This window comes from Diorhabda sublineata, chromosome 5, assembly GCF_026230105.1.
Source record: "Diorhabda sublineata isolate icDioSubl1.1 chromosome 5, icDioSubl1.1, whole genome shotgun sequence".
NCBI classification, from domain to species: domain Eukaryota; kingdom Metazoa; phylum Arthropoda; class Insecta; order Coleoptera; family Chrysomelidae; genus Diorhabda; species Diorhabda sublineata.
Genome location: NC_079478.1, coordinates 11,014,980 through 11,034,913, shown reverse-complemented (window position 1 = coordinate 11,034,913; position 19,934 = coordinate 11,014,980). Strand labels below are relative to the sequence as shown.

General features: G+C 31.5%; 2 protein-coding genes across 3 annotated transcripts in view; one reads left to right on the top strand and one right to left on the bottom strand.

Annotated features, from left to right (window-relative positions):
* LOC130444154 (uncharacterized) overlaps positions 1 to 19,934 on the top strand; it is a 336,958-nt gene that overhangs the window by 284,173 nt on the left and 32,851 nt on the right. The gene's annotated exons all lie outside the window — the stretch shown is intronic.
* Positions 1,513 to 19,131, bottom strand: LOC130444153 (juvenile hormone esterase-like). The gene is made up of 10 exons (XM_056779195.1): positions 18,674 to 19,131; positions 15,207 to 15,344; positions 14,967 to 15,120; positions 11,256 to 11,447; positions 11,007 to 11,191; positions 9,058 to 9,193; positions 6,598 to 6,767; positions 5,128 to 5,269; positions 3,924 to 4,065; positions 1,513 to 1,753 (listed from the first exon to the last, which is right to left on the bottom strand). The coding sequence occupies exons 1-10, from the start codon at positions 18,878 to 18,880 to the stop codon at positions 1,576 to 1,578; spliced, it is 1,644 nt and encodes a 547-aa protein (XP_056635173.1). The 5' UTR covers positions 18,881 to 19,131; the 3' UTR covers positions 1,513 to 1,575.

Here is a 19,934-nt window from a genome sequence, read left to right as displayed (position 1 = left end):
TCAGCGATCCTAACAGTCTTGCTATCTCTACCGTACAAATTCCAGATGTACTTCTTCAAATACTTCTATCATAAAAATTGTCCAATACGGAGAAGTTCAATTATACTACATTTACTTCATTCTTAAATTTGATAGTTCCATCATTTGAACTAACTGTTCTGGTAGTGAATGTGAACTTTCACGTTAGACGTCAGACAGTTTAATTCTGTGTGTTGGTGCAGTGTTAAGAGTAGGTTAAGTATGAATATCACCAACAGTTCCAAAACTTCTAACTGAATAGCGTCATTTAGCTCTAATACAATTTTTTTAATTCATATTTTTCCATGTAACTTTGAATCAATACAGTAGCTATTGGAAGAGCCTCAAACATCTTACAGCTGTCTTATTTTCGTCTGTAACTGATTGCCTTTACATCCTTTCTTACATTAGTTTGAACAACTGATCTTAACTCTCTTGCTTGACTTTCTATTGCAATTACCATCTACCTGTCAGATAATCTGAATCTAATGGTCAGTTTTTGTCAGTATTTTTACTTGTTTATACACCTTTACATTACAATTATAATTTCATATTGGTGAGATTTATATCTGTCATAATTTATTATGTATTTATTTCTGACAATGCTTCTGAAGTAAATTAGATTAACAAGGACGTAAAGGCCGTTAATCGACTTCACTAACGCTTTAACTTATTGATCTATCAGGGAATTATCAGAACGGTTATTTTAATGGAGTCGAATTCATTTCTGTCATATTTGGCAATAAAAGAAGGCATTAGCTTTATTGAAATCAGCTTTATGATTCTTTGGCTAGTTGCCTATATAACTGTTGAGTTTTCAAGACATATTAGGAAACCTATAAAATATTGTGGTCGTATATAAAGAGTTGTCCCGTCCTCCTGCACCAGGTGATCACCTTGTTCATTGCAGTACATTCTGGGTACCTACATCAGAGTAATTTTTGTTGTTTGCTCATAGTGAGTTTAGAGACAAGTTTTGATTCAATTTCGCAAAAGTGGAATGCTTTGAGGGCTCTTCTGCTGTCGTATAGAACACTATCTTTACATTGTAACGTATCTAATATTAATAATTGCAATAATGCGTATGGAAGTATTTACTAGAATTTCCTCGGATTACTTCTAAGAAGTTATCATAATGAGTTACTATGATCTATCAAAGAGATGTACTTAAAACAATAACTATATTGTTTTTCTCAGTGTACCATTATTATAAATGAGCACATGCCTAACATATTTTCTGAGTCACTGCAATTATAGCTTTTTGTAATCTTTTAGATTTGAAATTCTTCTGTCCAATAGTTTATGTTTCAATTTTAATTCGCTGTAAGAATTTTCATTTTCTCAGTTTATTTATTCACATATAACATTCAGAAAAGTATTTCTAAAAAACATCTAGAATCAATTTGTTCTGCAAATTATTTCAATTTATCTCATAATGAGAGTAAAATTTATTTCCACCAAAATAGTAGTGGATTAACAATAGAATAAAAAAAATTTCGTTTTAATATTCTTTATTTATTGATCTAAAATTAAATAGGTAATTCGAAATAGTATCTCTCATATACAATTATAAGGTCGTTCCATATAGGTTTCTTTGATCCTTTTCACAGCTTCAAATTGTCTTGGATATTCTTGCATAGCAAAAGTTTCGTTGATATTCAAATATTTAATACTGGCATTCGATTTCTCCCAAATCACATTGTCAAATAAAGTATCTACCTCTGGAGTTGGGTTACTAAAATCAATAATTTATATATTTAATCGAATCTTAATTCATGTGAGAAAAAGCAAATGTATGGATTGAATGTTGTATATTGAAGAAATCCAAAATATCACTAGTATTCTAGCTCACTCAAAAAACAATTCAAACAAATTATAACTTAAAACGTATACCAAAGTGAGTCGAAACAATGAATCAAGGAATGTGAGCTTAAGAAAACAGAAGCAGTTTTTCTCCCAATGAGATTCCAAAATGTGGAAACTGATTCGATTTTCAGCAAAAAGAAAAAGCGACAATATTAGGCTGATTTGATGTCATATTTTCATGCCAAACTTTATAAAAAAGAGTTGAGAATACGAGTTTGTTTCATCACGACAAGGAATCTTCTCATTCTTCTACTATAGTTGCAGAAACTACGATGAACTTTGTTAGGATTTAATGCTTCATCTGCCATTGTCACCTGGTCCGATTCCCTTCGACAAATTACAGTTACCAAACATACGAAAATGGTTTGGTAGAAAACGATGTTACACAAATGATCATAGACAGAAACGCATATTTTGCGAAAGCTTTTGGCTGCTATGAAAAGATTGAAAATTCACTAGAGTTTGTATATTTTCCAGTAAAGTTACTTTATTCTTGCATCTACGCCCTGGAGTTATGTGTGACATCCTTATTATTGGAAATTAAAGATTCTGGTTTGATATGTTGATAATAATACCAACAACTTTGGAATATGGAATGTTTTTTCTTGAAACAATAAGAATTTTCTGGTCCTCATAAGGAGTTTAATATACTTCTTACTTACTTACTTACATTCTGTGGAATATTGCCTTACTGTTGATTTTTCTCTGAGGAAACAAGTATCTATTATCGAAAATAGTTTTATTGTATTTCAATATGGTCTTAATCAAGTTAAGTACTCTTATCTATTGGTTTGAATCAATTTTCGGCATAGTTTTTCACTCCGACGGAGATAGATCCAAATTAACGGTGTCAAACAATTATTGGTTTTACTTCTGAAGTGCGAGAACAAATAGACAGCATTAGAGACCAAATTAAAGCTGTGTGTTGAATGGCACAACAATTATGACGTTTTTTGAATATCTCCAAGTTCTCACATCTTGACCGGCCTTTGGATAAGTATATAGTTGTTTCTCTTTTCCTTTTTCTTAACACCTTCCTTTTAGTATTTTGTCTGATAATGTTGATGCTAGTCATACTATAGCTCAACAATTCCTCAACATCACGGTATGTCACATGACAATATTGTTTGATTTCTTCAAATACAACATCTATGTTTCATTACTATATATGTATCAAGATTATTGATGCACTCTTGTTCAATCCTCTTAGAGACTTTCAACACATGTTTCCATGGATAAATTCCATTTTTAGTAAGGACTGTCCATTTTCATACAGACATTCAAATAATAAAATGTGGTTGAGGTCATGGTGGAACTTATGAACTTCACACAGATTGAAGTACCTCACATCCTTAGAATTTTTGTAGGTTGTTCACTCTTCGTAATCACGTACCATATAAGTTCAGTCAGGGATATGTAAAAATCAAACATATGAATTAATTTGAGCTTTGTCAAATTACTAACTAATATTTCGTATATAATATTATAATTTCTTCAATATATCTCTCTTCTTGTCGTCCAAACCAAGTACTCCTGGGCAAATAAAAATCTGGTAATGCGATATTCCTGATAACCTAGCGGTTTTGGTAAAACTGATTCAGAAAGATAATGCAGCAACATGAAATTTAGTTTTAACTATTAATAATAAATTTGAATAGTACTTCAAAGCCATCCAACTCATTGCATGCTCGAGAGGAACTCACCTTGACCGCAACCATTGTCATAGATACAACAATTCATGTTAATATAATAGGAATGTTCATTATAATACAATAACAATGATACCACTACACAAACGATTTGTCTCATATAGATAAAATTAAAAAAAAAAAAAATATACTGATAATGTATTCAGAGTGAAATCCTTATCAAAAAGATTCATTTCTGTATATTCGATTGATCAGAAGACATTCGCACACATCAGAAAAAAATCAAAATGACCTTAATCGATGCTAGGCACATGAATATTTCACTTAAGATTAATTAACTTGATTTTTTGAGAAATTGATTTGTATTCGATGAGGTATCCATATACTCACTGGTATCTGACAAAATTGGTCCAGAGCTTGAGGAAACGTTGTGACATTAACACGTCTTCTCTGGGAAATTGACTTAGGTCACTATTGCTGCCGTTATCCCACATGTAGGTTACTTCTTCAGCATGAGCGACAGTCTCTACATCTAATTATGAATAATTAATTCAATAGAATATGGAACTTCGAAATGAAACTATTATTTATTTCTATTACAAAACATAATTATGGATAATAGGTTGGAGATTTTTGGCTATGTTAGTTTTTGGAAAATCATTTTATAGGGTAATATTTTGCATCACACAGTATGTATGATTCTTCCAAGATTTATTGGGTATCTATCATACGCGTTGCGGTTTAAAAACATAAAATTCACTCCTAATATTCATATCAGAATTATTACAGTATGCTGAGAATGTTAATCAATTCGAATAGAACAATTAAGTTTGATACTTCAGTGCTTTTTATGTTTGATTTCATTCGAGTTTAGAAGACATTTGGAATTAGTACATTATTAATTATATCTGAACTAAGTCAAAGAATTACTTTATTCATGATTATTCATTTTGAAAATAGAAGGGCAAACCACAGATTTGTTGAGTTAGATATCTATTCCGACGGAACTTCTCATATTTTTAGATTTACAGTGTCTCAAAATTTTATGAATCTCTGTGTTATTTGTAGAAAATTTTCGATTATGGACTAAACAAAAAATGTAACTCTAAGTGTACAGAAAAAATCTGTAATTCAATATCAAAACTTTTAATAAATAACGATATTATTGAGAAAGAAACGAAAGATACTTGAAACAATTAAGTTAATCTTTATAAAGTACAATTACATAAGCATTGATTGGAGATGAGCCTGATAAACGATTACAATTTTGGAAAGCAATTATAGATGAAATTAATGTGAATACTACATTTATGAATTTGTAAATCGACAGAATTACCGTTATCGTGCCCAAGAAAATTATTAATAAAATATAACCCGATATAATTATTTAATGGAATTTAACATAAGATAAAAATCTGCAAAGACTATTTCTTAGTATAAGGAATACAATAAAAATTTTATTTGATAAAATTTTTCATTATTGAGGCGCAAATTCTGACGGGTCTGACTCCGAATCAGTTTAAGGACCGATCACATGCGCGCTTCCAAAATTGTCGTTAGCTACTATAAGGAAAATATTATAATAATATATTACCTGCGGGTAAATATGGCAACATATCCATTTGTTCACCAAGATATCCTTTATAAGAAAATTTGTATAGGTAGTATGGAACGTGCGAAGACGCCAATTCTACTTGTTTAAAAATTCCTGTAGTGAAGTATTCGTCAGTTATATACTGAAAAACCATAAGAGACATTTAGTTAAGAACCATTATTTAGAATTCTCATGTGTGATGAAAGCTCCATTTTCATCATAAATTTGAGACTAGGTGGCGCAAAATTGCATATATTTACAGCGTATCGGGAGTAAGTCTCCTTGAAATAAGTCAACTATTAGTAGGAATTAAGTGTGTCGTGGTACGAAAATCCTCTTGCGACAGAAGACGTAATACAGTCTATGACACCAGTGCGACTAATCCAATACACAGTCTCCGTTATCACAATTTCCTTACTTTTAATCAGAAACCAATAAAAACACACTTGTACAACTAAAAAAATTCTAAACGAAAATAACGAGGTACAGCTTGGATATAAAAGTGGTACAAGATCTTTTCTAGCTCCTATTGAAATTTTGAACCTTTTTATAAGTGAATGTATAATTAAAATTATCGTTGCCGTCACAATTAGAAAAAAACTTTCTCGTCCAAAACATGCAAATAAATCCACGAAAACAGAAGTAGGAGCACTAGTTCGAATTGCTAAATTTAGCAGGCGAAAAAATGATTCTGATGCTAATTATCAAAGTAAAATTGAAATTGATTTTTAGTTAATATTATTCTGAGATGCGTTTCTAATTTCTCTTCAATGATTATTTCCTCACTGACAACCACTACTACTACAAATAGTGCTGCAGTTACAAAAACAGTTTTTTTGGAGCAGGCGAAATTAGAGTTTGAATTGACTTCAAACATTTAAACGTTTAATTTCCAAACCCTCTTTCGAATGCAGTTCTCATTGCGCACACACACTTGATTTAGATAAATCATAAGATACAAGTGTTGACAGTTTTCGTCGGATTGGGACCCCGATAACAAAAAAGGGTGAAAAAAAAATATCACATGAGCCGATAGTAACAGTCGACAGACGTAATCAAAACTATCCTTTACTTTTTGTGGTTTAGTTTTTATCTAGCACAATTTCTGTTGTTTCTGAACAAAAATCGTGAGAAACTTCTCTTTTCTTATTTTTATTCTAGAGAGCTGTGAAGAAAATTTTTATCGAAATAGGTGGAAATCCATTTAGAAGATTTTACATTTTTTACTAAAAATTTTGTTGTAATCTCTTTTGAATTTATTATTTTCATCTATATGTGACGTGCCTGAAATATCATATCTAAAATCAATCCCATCATAATGATAGGAAAATCTATTATAAATTATGGATACATTATCAAATGAAGTGGTATTTGAAATTATACTGGTTAGATTGATGAATGATAAAACTGTAATCACATAGTAATAGTAAACAAAAAAAATAATGTGCTATAATGTAATAATATGCTTACCCGTACGTACGCACCCCAATCCTGAACAAAAGTTTTATTTTTCGTATAGAGTTGTTGTAATAGCTTTCCCGCAATGCGCCTGTTTTCAGTAGACATATTTAGTAGCGATCGTATTAACAAATCAGGATTCTGATCTACTGTTTCCAAAAACTCATTGGTCAAATCGAAATCTTCAATGATGAAAGAAACATCAATATAATTAATCCAAACAGATTAATAAGATAGATTAAAAGACTTTTTTCCAAGTGCTATATGAGGAAAACTTGACTTGACGCTGAATTAATGAAATGCAAATTAGGGAACATGTTCAACATCAGACCAATGCATTATTGCCAAGTTTCTACAGAATCTAGTTAGTTTACTAGTTGTTTTACATATCATGATATTTAAAATTATTGTCGATATATTCCAAATTACAGTGGAACTAAAAACTAGAAATTGATATTCTTTTGTATAGGATATAAGTACCATATACAGAGGAGTATACTGTATTCTTTCTCAATATAGGGCTCATTATCTCTCGATAAGATATAATTAATTTTAAATTGAAATCCAACCAACATGAATAAAAACAAACTAACTTTTATTTTAACACACTTTTTATTAGCTGTGACGTAATCTTTGGACACGTTTTGACCCATTTAAAAACATTGAATTGACTTTTCCAAAACAAACAAAATAGTTTATAATTGGATTAGTGAGATAATTGTTAAATACCTTTCGTATACCAAAGCATGATGTCCTTTGAGAAACTAATCTATAAATCATCCCCAAGTGATTGAATCCTGAATTTCTGAAGTGGAATTTTAGCCAAACTCATCGCCAAAAAATGATGAATGTTTGAGAAGGCATTGTAGGAAATCGACTTGTTTTTTTGGAGAAACTCTCATTGAAACGTTTGATGTCTTGCAAGAATAATTTATACTGCAATTGGTTCATTTATTTTCTAGCTATGTACATGCTAATAACCTTGCTTTCTGCAATATGGTGTGAAACCTTATTTTACAAGACTTATTCACTTATGAATTTCGTGGTAAATGGAAATATAAAAGGAGAGCTTTTTATATATTCAAATACTGATGAGCTAAGTGATTATTTTCGCTCTAGAATTGAGTTGTTCAACATTTAATTGTAATCAATTATTTGATTTCTGACGATGTTGATTTTTTTATTTTGTAATTGGCGACGAATAATAATTGGATGTATGGCAATTTTACACAACACATTCGATGACATAGCTATAAAAATGTCAGCTATTTAAAACATCAAGAATAATGTCATATATTTAAATTTAGAGACTGTTTATACATACAAATATTAATCGAAGAGTTCAAGCAATTTTTTAAATTAGTATTTGAACTTTTTCAAGTCAAAAACTTTCTCTATACATTGTTCACACTTTTCCGAAAATAGCAATCAAAATTAAGTAATAACAGTTTCAGAATGTTCACAGTAGGGCCTTTTAAGGTACCAAAATTAGTTTTCAAAATAACGGAAACTATCCTACAGGGAAGCCTGACGAGTATACCAAACCATCGACGGAGATATAATGTGAGTTCGCAGAAGATATATCCACATATACACAATTACAAAAAAAACATTTGGATCAAATCAATATTAAAATGCCGTTTATAGAGGACCAATGGATAAAAACGAAATTCACGTATCGCAATGACTGTGAACGAATCAAAAGGAAGTATACTGGCCAGCAAAAGAGAAATTATATAATTGCCAATTAATAGAGATAACACTACATACAACACTCTGTCGCTAGAGCACATAGTGAGATATATGAATATTGGGAACTAGAAAAAGCAAGGATGAAATAAAAGCATACGGAGACGACATCGTCCTGATTACATGAAGAAGAAATATAATACAAAGTATGTTGAAGGAACGGACAACAGATGGAGAAGAAATATGGTTAAAATGAATGAAAATAAAACAAAAATCATGAGGTATGGGAAGTTATTCAAAACAGAGAGAATAAAACTACGAGATTATGAATTTGAAAGACTACGAAGATCTGGGAATAATGATTAACAGCAATATATAGAGTAAAGAAAAGATATTTGATTAAAAGTGAAAAAAATAAGATAACAAGAGCATCCGTGGAGAGCAGGTGAAAACACAATAGATTTTCCAATGTTATTATGAGATTCGGGAGTTATAAAAAGAGAAAGCCCAGATTCATTCAGTTGCAAAAAGTAGAGGAAGACCTGACTAGAATGAGAATCAAACAATTGAAAGGACGGTGACGGTGAATAATTAGCGACAGACTGGACTAAAAAGACAATAAAGATTGATAATTCTCGTAAAAAGGATCTAAATAGCCTTGTTGATCGTCTAGATTTTAGGTCTCCTCTAATTGAAAATTGGTTTCAGAAACAGATAAAAATAATGTTAAATGTTAATAGTTAACTGGAAAATATTTTTCTATTAATTGCGAAGAATACTCACAAGCAAACAACCATTCTTCAGAATTGAAGCCTAGTAATACCGGAACCTTCTTATAATTTCCATCTATGAAAGACTGCAGCGGTAGATAAGAAAATGGACCATCTCTTTCAAGAGCAGCGCCACCAACAATGTGTGTCTAGAAAAAAATCATCAATTTTTCCATTATTTTTGTTATCACGTGGAGTATAGAAATTGTTCAATTTCAAAATTGCTTTTCCAATTATATCTTCGAATAAAAAAAGTAGCTTAAATTTCTTGCTAATTACTATTATTTCATATTAGAATAATAATAACAAAAAATTTGTCATTATATCTCCATATATAGCTCCATTGAATAGTAATATCTTTGAGAATTTAACAATAAATATTAATAACATTATAAGAACCCTATTTTGAAAGACATTCTAAAACGCAAAAGATGTTGAATTGTTAATTTGGTGATTTAGAGTAAACGTACAAGATTTTAAAAATGACGTGATGCAGAAGTGATTATATGGAATCACTAGTATTTGTTATTCAAACTCATGAAATTACAAATTCAAAATTAAAATGTACAGATATGGATAAAGGAGAATGGTAATAAGTGCACGATGTTTTGGTAAAAATGAAATGAGAGTAATAAAATATATCATCCAATCATCATTTGGAAATATAGATACTTAAAAATAAAAAATTTATAAAGTAATAAAAGAACTTATAAATTTAGCAAAATTTATTTTTCTATGTAAAATCCAGGAAGAAGTTTAAAGTATTATGGAACCGGCCAAAGATCGATAAATATTTTCATTTTCTGTGTTAAGTGAAATATCTTCTACTGCAATGAACAAAAGTAGTGCTTGAGGTTTGATCAAGGAATTTCTCACAACAAAAATCATACATTATAAGAAGAAGCCATAATTACAAACATAAGTAAAACATAATTACGTAGAATTAAAAAAGCAAACGGAATTTATTCCTGCCAATTCAAAATTTTAGGAGAAAGTGGAAGAAGCGAGTGCAGTTCTGTTTGTCTTAAGGGTAACTAATTTTATAAAAGAGAATTTTACTTAAATTATCAATTTTTTCTGACGAAAATACTTTTAACATAAATGGTGCTACAACTGTTGGGTATTGAAGCGAAGGTAAGTTATTGAAGCAGGAGGGTAGTATATTTCAAATAAGTGAATGTTTAGTGTGCCATGTCATACGAGCTAGGAATCATCAGACCTTTCTTTATTGAAGGAATGTTAAATCTGCGCTTTAGCTTACAAATTCTGTAAAGATTTTTCATTCAACTCTAAATAAATATTCGACAAAATTATTTCTCCCAACATGGTGGTTCCTTCTACACAAAGGATTACTGAGTGACCTAAATAGTTGGTTTTAGAGAGAATTAGTATGATATATTGAACCCAAGACATTAAAATGAACAATTTTTTCATAAAGGGAACTGTGAAGCAAATAGTTTACTAAAAACTAATTAATATAACACAATGCGTATGATAGAAGGGAATTAAAAAAGAAAATAACTTGCGCAGTTGGATCAATTACTAGAGAACAAGCACAGACGAAGTCTAAAAATGAATTAAAAAATATGCCGATTTAGAAGTGTGTTCAGTGGAGTCTTATATTCTATTTAATTATCATCAATTATTGGTAAGCCAGTTTTAATTAGTCCACTTTGAATTCTTTATTATAGTAAGAATTGAAAATTTTAGTTGACCACTGATTTGGTATATGGACCTCCTACACATGTAAATAAGATGTTTCTTAGAAAATTTCCATCTACAGAAATCATTACACATATCTGAGGATACGTCGTAAATTTCTTCAACAACTCATTACCATATGAAGAAAAAATCTTCCAATATTGATTATTATTAATTACTGCATCAAATATGAAATGGATGAATAGATATAAGGATTTAAAGAAGTTTCTAAGGAAAATTTCAGTATACTCAAATACATACCCACATAAGATCGTGTGCATCGGCATCTAGAAGTAAATTCAATAAATCTTTGGTGTTATTTGAGGTAAACGACGGATCAATAGCTCTACCAAGCTGAAAAGCTGTTTCTGTTTCAGTACCCGGTTGTTGTTCCAATAAACCTGATACCGGGGTACCGCTTTGCATGATAACCCCATGGAATAACTCTGAAAATTCCAATAAAAAATATATTAATATCCATTGAATAATATATTGGACGAAAGTACTCACGCTTTCCGTTATTCCATGGTCCAATAAGGTGATACCCAACTGACAGAGATCCAGCACTTTGTCCGACTAAAGTCACGCTATCTGGGTCACCACCAAACAAATGTATGTTCTGATTCACCCATTCGATAGCCAATACTTGATCTTTAAACCCAAGATTCAATGGAATAACACCATCATTAGTTCCGACGAATCCTTAAAATGGATAAATGTTCGAGTGTTAACAGCATTTCTTATAAAAAGTTTGATACACAAATGTAATGATCAACTTACTTTCAAAATGTGAAGATAATCACGTAGTGTTAATAAAAAAAGATTGTTGAGTATCATCCACGGTTCCACGGTGGATTGACAATACAAGAAAAGATTTGATTGTTAACTTAGGATTTTTTTTCCTATGCTTTCATACATGGGACCAGGAATATGTACTCGAGATGTTCAAGCATTAAGGAGTTGTAAAGAAGAAATATATTCATGATTTCAATTATTAATGGCATATACGTAAGTTTCTGAACTTGTCATTCTGACTTAAGCTATAATTCTCTTCTGGTCAAATAATTGTTTTGATTGAAATCCTTTTTTTTTAGTGGAAGAAATATATATGAAACGTTGAGTAGTATTCTATTTGGATCTTATTGGAAAGTTATATTCAAGTAACGATTCAATGTAGTTGCTTTTTTATCTATTCATATTGAATTCCATATCACAATAATTTACCAATTACTAGTATATTATGTCATCGCAATTATATTCTAAATATAATTATTATGCTGGGTATACCTGATCACAGGTAGTATCCTGAAGGAACTTTTAACAGAAGGTATCAGATCAATAACTATGATATTGAATACCATGCTGAGCTTGGGCTCTATCCCACCCCAGTGAAAAGTAGCCCAGATAATTATAAAGCAAAAACATTCCAATGATATCTAATCATCCAGACCTATCAGCCTCCCGCCCATTATAACTGAAGTGTTCGAGACTCTTCCTCTAAAAACCAAAACCAGCACTAGAGCCTAATCTCCAACCACCAATTTGGTTTCATTACCCAATACGCCACCCGCTTATCATGCACACTTTTTGAAGTCTGGTAGTCTTTTTCACCGAAAAATACTTTTATGTGGAATATAATAAATCGCACAGGCGCCACTACCGTAGCCACCTCGGCAATTCGATAAATGGATGAAACCGTGAAAATCAGTAACCCTTAAGAGAGATAGTTGTCCTATTATTTCGATGAGCTGTGCTCCCAAAACTGGAATACTTTGGTATCTAGCTAGATAGGAGCCATGCCTGGAGTGAACATATAAGTTAAAAGAAATAACAGCTTGGCTTGATTAACAAGAAAATGTACTGGCCGATGAGCCATTCATTCCAAAAATCTCTCACAAACAAGGTGATTGTATACAAAATTATAAAAAACTATTTGGTCTTATATACTCTTACTCTACGTTTTAATAATAAACACGAAAATCTCAAAGTTACAGCGTTTTCAATCCAAATTACCCAGATTCATGGTATATTCCAACTACGTTCTTCATAGAGAAAATTTCAACAATTAGTGTAGAGTGACTAGAACCGGTTGAGAGTTCACCCAATTCAACTTGTAGCAGATTTTCTCAACCAGATATGACTCAATGGATCTATACCACAGAGATTCATAGTTATTTGAGAGAAATGCCTTATAAGTGAAATCATGAAAATATTACCCTCGCAGCTTATGTTATAGATCGTGTTTGGCATTCAGGTAACCTAACCTAACATTTCATTTTTTTCTTTAATAATGATCAATTTATTGTTAATGAGTTGTTTCATGCTTAATTGCGATTCTACGGTGTTCATTTGAATCATTTGTTGAGCATCTCTTGTGGAAGTGATTAATTTTAATGTTAGTCTATTTTAAGGTTTTATTTTCTTATGAGAGAACTGTTTTAGAGAGATTTTTTAAAAACATCACCCGTTCTGATGGCAAGTTTTCGTTCCTTTCATTCTATTCATAGAAATCTAATAGCTTCGTTTTGCAAATTAAAAAAATTCTCTTGGTAAGTTTAAAAGGGTCCCATTTAACAGAAATTCATTGTATAAATTTATGTTTAAAGTCAAATTGACCATACAACTTGAATTAATTGACTTTATTGAATTTGAATTTGAGTTTATACATCTGTCTGATGTATATTAGATTGAAAAATTCTCGTTTAATATTCTATAGAAACAGTGATACTTCTTTGATCAATACCCATTCGTCTTTTCAGTTCTTTTAGACAGCAATGTAAGGGGAAAACATGAATCGAATCATCTCTGAAGTGACAGTTAAGAAACTGCCAGTCGCAAATTCTCACACATCCATTTCTACCGATTATGCATCATTCTATACGAAAAGGTTTGTGCCGTTTTGTATATTTCATTCAATGTCAAATGATTGAAAAGATTTGTAGATAAATTTCCGTTATATAACATACCTTTTGAAAGAAATCTAGAGAAACGTAAGTCACAAGCCTGAGAGCAAGAACTAATGATGTCGATCACGTTTATGATTAATTTTCCTCAGTGCAGACTATATAAAAACGTGAGAATCTGAAATTTGATTTTTTTCGACTTTCCATAGTAAAATTCAGTTTATAAACTCACTTTGAAGTGGAATCGAATTAGCCTAGTTCCTGTATATTTTTTATCTGGTGGTAATTATCTTAAAAAACAATGTCCCAGAAATACCTGGCCTGACCTAGAGATGGCGGTAGTTACTTAAAAAATACCACTGTATTTGAAAGTACACAATATATACAACTTATGTTTCAAACTTGACGACGCCAGTAAATTTGTAAACATGGAAGAATCTAGTCATCGTTAAGTGACACAAGAAGCTGAATTAGATTCTCCTATGGGTGAGACTGCTCCTTCGTTATCAACAGTAAAATATTGGGTAGCAGAGTTTAAACGAGGCTGTACGACCAGCGAAAACCAGCATCGCAGTGGTCGACTACATGAGGTGACGGCTCCAGTAATATTGAAGAAAAACCGGTACTGGTGGATCGTCGACTGAAAGTGCGCAAGCTAGTAGACATATTAAGTTTTTCAAAAGTACGGTACATCACATATTAAATGGAAATTTGGACATGAAGAAGTTGTGCGCAAGATGGGTGTCGCGTTTGCTATAGAACAAAAACGTGAAGATGTTTCCATCGAGTGTTTGGAATGTTTCACAGAAATGAAGCCAAATTGTCGAGCCATTTCATACCACGGATGAAACGTGGGTGAATCACGTGACTGAAGAAGGAGAACCAGCTCCAAAGAAGACAAAGATCGTTCCATCTGCAGGCAAGGTCATAACGTCATATGTATGGGATGCGCGTGAGATAGTGTTCATTGACTATCTTGAAAAAGGAAAAACTATCAACGGCTTGTATTATGCGAGCTTATTGCAACGTTTGAGCGAAAAAATCAAGCAAAATCGGCCGCATATAGCTAAGAAGAAAGTTATTAATCAAGACAATGTACCAGCTCACACCTCATACGCCAGATTAAGCTTCATCGGTGTGTCAGCAGTTACAGGCTATTTTGAGAAGTTTGACGATTCTTATCCTAAAAAGAATGTCGAACTTATTGAACATCGCACACATATGCCTTTGAACAAGAATAACTTAACGATACATACTGGTATAATGATGACAAATTACCTTAAAAGTATATCTTCAAAATAAAAAATTGAATATTTACCAAAAGGACCCATGCGGTAGTTGATAGTCACTATAACAACTTCATGATCAATCAAATATTTTGGTCCGTAATATTCGATAGTTCCTGAATCGTTTACCAAACTTCCACCATGAATATAAAATAAAACTGGAAGTAAATCACCACTTCCTGGAATCTAGGGTTTAAACGTATAGAATTATCAAACTGATATATTATTTGGAAATTTCTTTAGATACCAAAATTAGATATGGATGTACTAACCCGTGGAGTGTAAACATTCAAATACAAACAGTCTTCTGTAATTTCTAAATTATGATAGCGGGTCGCGTACTGGTAACAAATTTTTGTATTTTTCGTTGTATCAAGTACGTCATTCCAAGCTTCAGGTTCTTTAGGTAACTGCAAAAATAGATTGTATTTGTATTGAAAGAACTATCATTTAATTGTTGCTTTTATAAATTTAAATCTACTTAAAACTCAAACAGGTACTATTATGTCCCTGTGTTTTCAGTAACGGGTTTTATATCTACAATATCTCCCTCGTTCTTGGGTAACTAAAGATAATACGGAAATCCTAGTGAATCACTAGTGAATGGAACATTATAATAAAATACTAGAACGACGATTACATTTTATCACATTCAAGGTATTTTTCTTGCAGATTTGTAATTCAATAGCAAGAGGAATATTAATAATGGTTCGTAATATCTTAGATAGACAACAATTCAAAATAAATATCCATATGATATAAACTCAGAGTGAGACTAAACTATGGAACAAATTTGTTATTTGGAAAGGAAATTACTGTTTACAAAAACTCTTGGGTGGGTCGATTTTTCAAATGATTTACTAGGAATTATTCGTAACATTGTATATTTTAGTAATAACGTGGGCTACGCTGAAGACGAAAAGGCAACAGAAATTGATGGATAAAAATCAAGTTGTATAGTCAATTGGAATATCAGTTGAAGTTTTGACAGATTTACCAATTCTAAAGTGTAAAAATTTTGAAAATCAGACAGGCTTATCCGCCTATCAACAGTAACATTAAGAAAAATTCAGAGATAGTCATGTCATGGCACGACATGCAGTGACAATGTTTGACATTCGGCATTATGGCACTAGGTGATGATACGTAGTAACACTGGTTTTGCGACACACCATTATCGGACTGCTAAATTCAGTAGCAAATGTATTGGTAGCGCTAGTTAATTTGAAGTTGAGACAGAAATTGAAAACAGGAGTGAGAGTAAGAAAATAGATTAGAAGTAGGGACATACTGGGTACATCAGGAACACTACTAAGGGAATAATAATAGTAAGAAATAGAAATAGAATTGAAATAGGCATATACGACGAAGTTTTATTCATTCATAAATTTTGTTATTATTACATCTCTACCACGACTTCACGGACGGCATCATGTCGTGAATAAAAAAAAAAATTAGATACGAAAATAGAGTCAATGCACCATAACGTCGACATATACAATTGTTGCGACATAAACGTTAAAAAATTAGATGTCATGACAAGATATTTTTGTCTAAACGACCCTTTACATCAAGAACTTAACGATGATGATGCCTATCGCCGATTGCAAGATTTATGATGTCCATATTTTGTCTAAATGGATCAGTAATCTTTAAAAGGACAGATATTGAAGTAAGGATAACCCTCACTGGATATCAAAACATTGTTGTAACACCATCAAAAATTCAAGATCTAGACGTGTATAATTGATAACATATATTGGTACTTATAATTTTAAAGAAAATCTTGCAGTGGCACATTATTTACAATTTCTGCGAATAGAACAGTCTTTGCCAATATATTTCCGAGTTCACCAGATTATAGTATCTGATAACAACAGCCCTGCAATAGGCAAGTGATGTTCGATACTTTTAAACCTGTATTTTCTTGGAAGACGTGGACCAATAAACAAGATATTCAGATATAGAAAGAAGATTTTTTATGGAGCTACCAAAATATCCAGTATGTAGATAAACAAGACCGAATTAGAAACTCTAATATGATTACTCCGGAAGTTATTCGTAATGTTTGAGAAGAATGTGTTCTCCATTTGTTAACTGTCTTTGTCTCAGGCATTTAGTTTTGCTGAAAATTATTTTATATCAATTGATTCGATATCATAATTTTTAATGTACTATTATTGTTTGATTAATAATATATTTTACAATAAGGGATAATGATACCTGTTATTTACGAGGATGAAATTACGACAGTCGAGTGTTGTAATCATCCGAGTAAAAAAAAACAAGTAAACAATCACACTTTAAAAAAATAATTGAATAGATTTTGTTCCATTTTCACTGAATCTATTGCCATTTTTGTTATTACAAAAACAGCTGAACAAATTAAATATTATCTACACAAAACAAATTGGTGTCAAATTTACTTTTTGATAAAATTATTCGCGACTTTAGTGCAGTTAGTTATATCTACTACTCATGTTGTTCATTCTTGGTCAAAATGGAAGACATTTAAAGTTTGAGTATTTGACGATAAATTTGTTGAATATTGTTTTATTGTCATGGAATCATTCACGTAACCTTCTACTATAGAGTGCTTTTCCAGCCCTTGTGTCGCAATATCTCCACCTCAATCAACCAGCAAAGGTAATAAAATGCTGTCCGATATATACAGATTTAAACTGTGCAGCCTTGTTTTTACGTAATTTGTGTTTGTTACCTTTGTTGCGAGGTATACATCATCTGGAGCTTCTGTAATGAATTTATTTATTTTTTGTGAAGTTAATATCTTTCTTTAGTTGATATCCGTCTCCTTTTCTTTTGAGAAAAGCTCGCAGTTTAAACTATTATATATAATATAGTTAAACTCAACGTTGAGTTTTTCTTCCACAAGAACAAAGATTTATAGTTTTCAGAAAGCTTTGTAAAATTTTCCAAAAGAACCTCTTCCGAAAAATAATATTTCACTTTATTGATATATTTCTCCATTCCATAGAAGCCGTATATGTTTGATTCTTCGGGGAAGAAGCAAGAAGTTGTTTTTGCAATTTCTACAAGTTCTGGTGTCATAGAGATTTGATCGTTATTATCGCTTTCACTGCTATATTAAAAAAACTATACAAACTTATGATGAAGTTTTAAATTGTGACGGTTGCTATGCGACGTACGGCTTTCTGATTATGCAAGGCCTATGGATTACGAAGTGAAATCCACATTCTTCAGTTCATTATATATTCATAAATTATCTTATCACATAGTTGAGGAGAAACTAAATTTTCTTTTTATTTTCCATGTATGAATATTAGTCAGTTAAATATGGTACTGCTGAATACATTATGGAAAGACCTTCCAAGACCTAAATTTGAATGTAAAGAACAAGAGTTAAGTCATTATGTTTGTAGGCTTGGAATCGGCATTTAATATATAAAAACTACCTATTTCAGGTTTTTTTGATGACCTACGGATAATAGTACAAATATATGAAATGATTGTCATCTGTCTATAACAAGTATGGAAAATTTCAAGGCGATCCCTAAAAAGCTTAAAAATCAAATTCAAAGGTTCCGTTACATGCAGACATACATACAAAAAAAGAGGGTTTGATTTAACTTAATTCCATCCTCATTTTAACTAATTCCTGAACGAAACAAATCACAATATTTATTGTGGTGGAAACAAAGCATTAACATTTTTGAACATCCATTTTCATTAGTTCATCCCGATTAAATGTGATACTTACTTTGAATCTGTTTTGTCCTACTGGAGGAGCAGCGTAGGGAATTTCTTGGAAAGCATAAAAATCCTTATTATTAGCGCTTTTCAAAATATGTCCCCGAATTTTACCTTTTGGTAACTGAACTATAGTAGCGTCTTCAATAAGTTTACAGTTGACAGTAATCAATACAGATATTAAGGTAACACATAATGAGGTCTGAGCGTGTAACATTTTGAAAATACTCAATACACCATCACAGTATTTAATCCACAACTTCTATTATATACACTACAATAGATAGATAATTATTCAAATGCTATCATTGGACTTTGTTCTACTAATGTAAGCAAAGTTAGATAAATATGTAAATAATAAGTATCAAAGCTTGCCTGAGAATCTATCGAAATCTGAGAAGCACTTCTAAAAGTCTATTGTGATGAATTTTATCGTAGACGGATGTATACTTAGTTGAGACGAGAAATATTATAATTCAGATAATTAGATTTAATTTCAAATTAAATTTTGATTAGACTGAAGATATCTGATTTGATTCAAGATAGCAATCATTTCCATACACTTATTTGATTATAATAATCATCAACTCGCACTAGATATGTGAATTTTCGAAATTTTTTAATGGAAATCTTTAAAATCAATACAGTCGTGCAGGGCCGGATTAAGATTTTAAAAGGCCCGGGGCTAAAATATTGACGGGGCCCCCTTAAGGAATTCGAAAACCCGGAAAAATCCACAAAATAATATCAATACGTTAGATTTGTGCTATCAACATATCAAAAAATACAGAATGATTTCCAAATGATGGGGCCCTCTTGGGCCTGGGGCCCGGGGCTATAGCCCCCCCAAGCCCCTAGCTTAATCCGGCCCTGCAGTCGTGAGCGAGTCTTTTCGAATAACCCGCCTTACAACTGAAATGGTAAAATTGCAGGTCAACAAGCTGAGCTCTTGAGTTTGTGTTTTACTTAAATTGATAACGAATTATCACATGAGAAAAAAGTACACTTTTTTGAAATGATCATCAGTCAATCAAAGGCGGAGCGTTACCAAATTCAATAAAGAAAACTGATTTAAGTAATTTAGTAGTGGTAGTACAATCACCAATAATTAATATCTACGTACGAAATAATTGAACGAATTCACGAGATCGACATTGTGAACGATAAAGACATCTTACATAGGTAAATGGTTTTTATTTTGAATGATCTAACCGTTTTTCTCAAAATTACGTGGTTCAATCAACATCAACAATCTTCAAACGAATTTGAGA

Excerpts from the sequence above, each read along its gene's own strand:
- LOC130444153 (XM_056779195.1), bottom strand. The coding sequence starts at position 18,880 with ATGTTACACGCTCAGACCTCATTATGTGTTACCTTAATATCTGTATTG. Across the intron at positions 6,768-9,057 it reads TGAAGAATGGTTGTTTGCTT|ATTTCGATTTGACCAATGAG; the intron begins GTGAGTATTCTT and ends TCATCATTGAAG. Across the intron at positions 4,066-5,127 it reads GTTGCCATATTTACCCGCAG|ATGTAGAGACTGTCGCTCAT; the intron begins GTAATATATTAT and ends ATTCATAATTAG.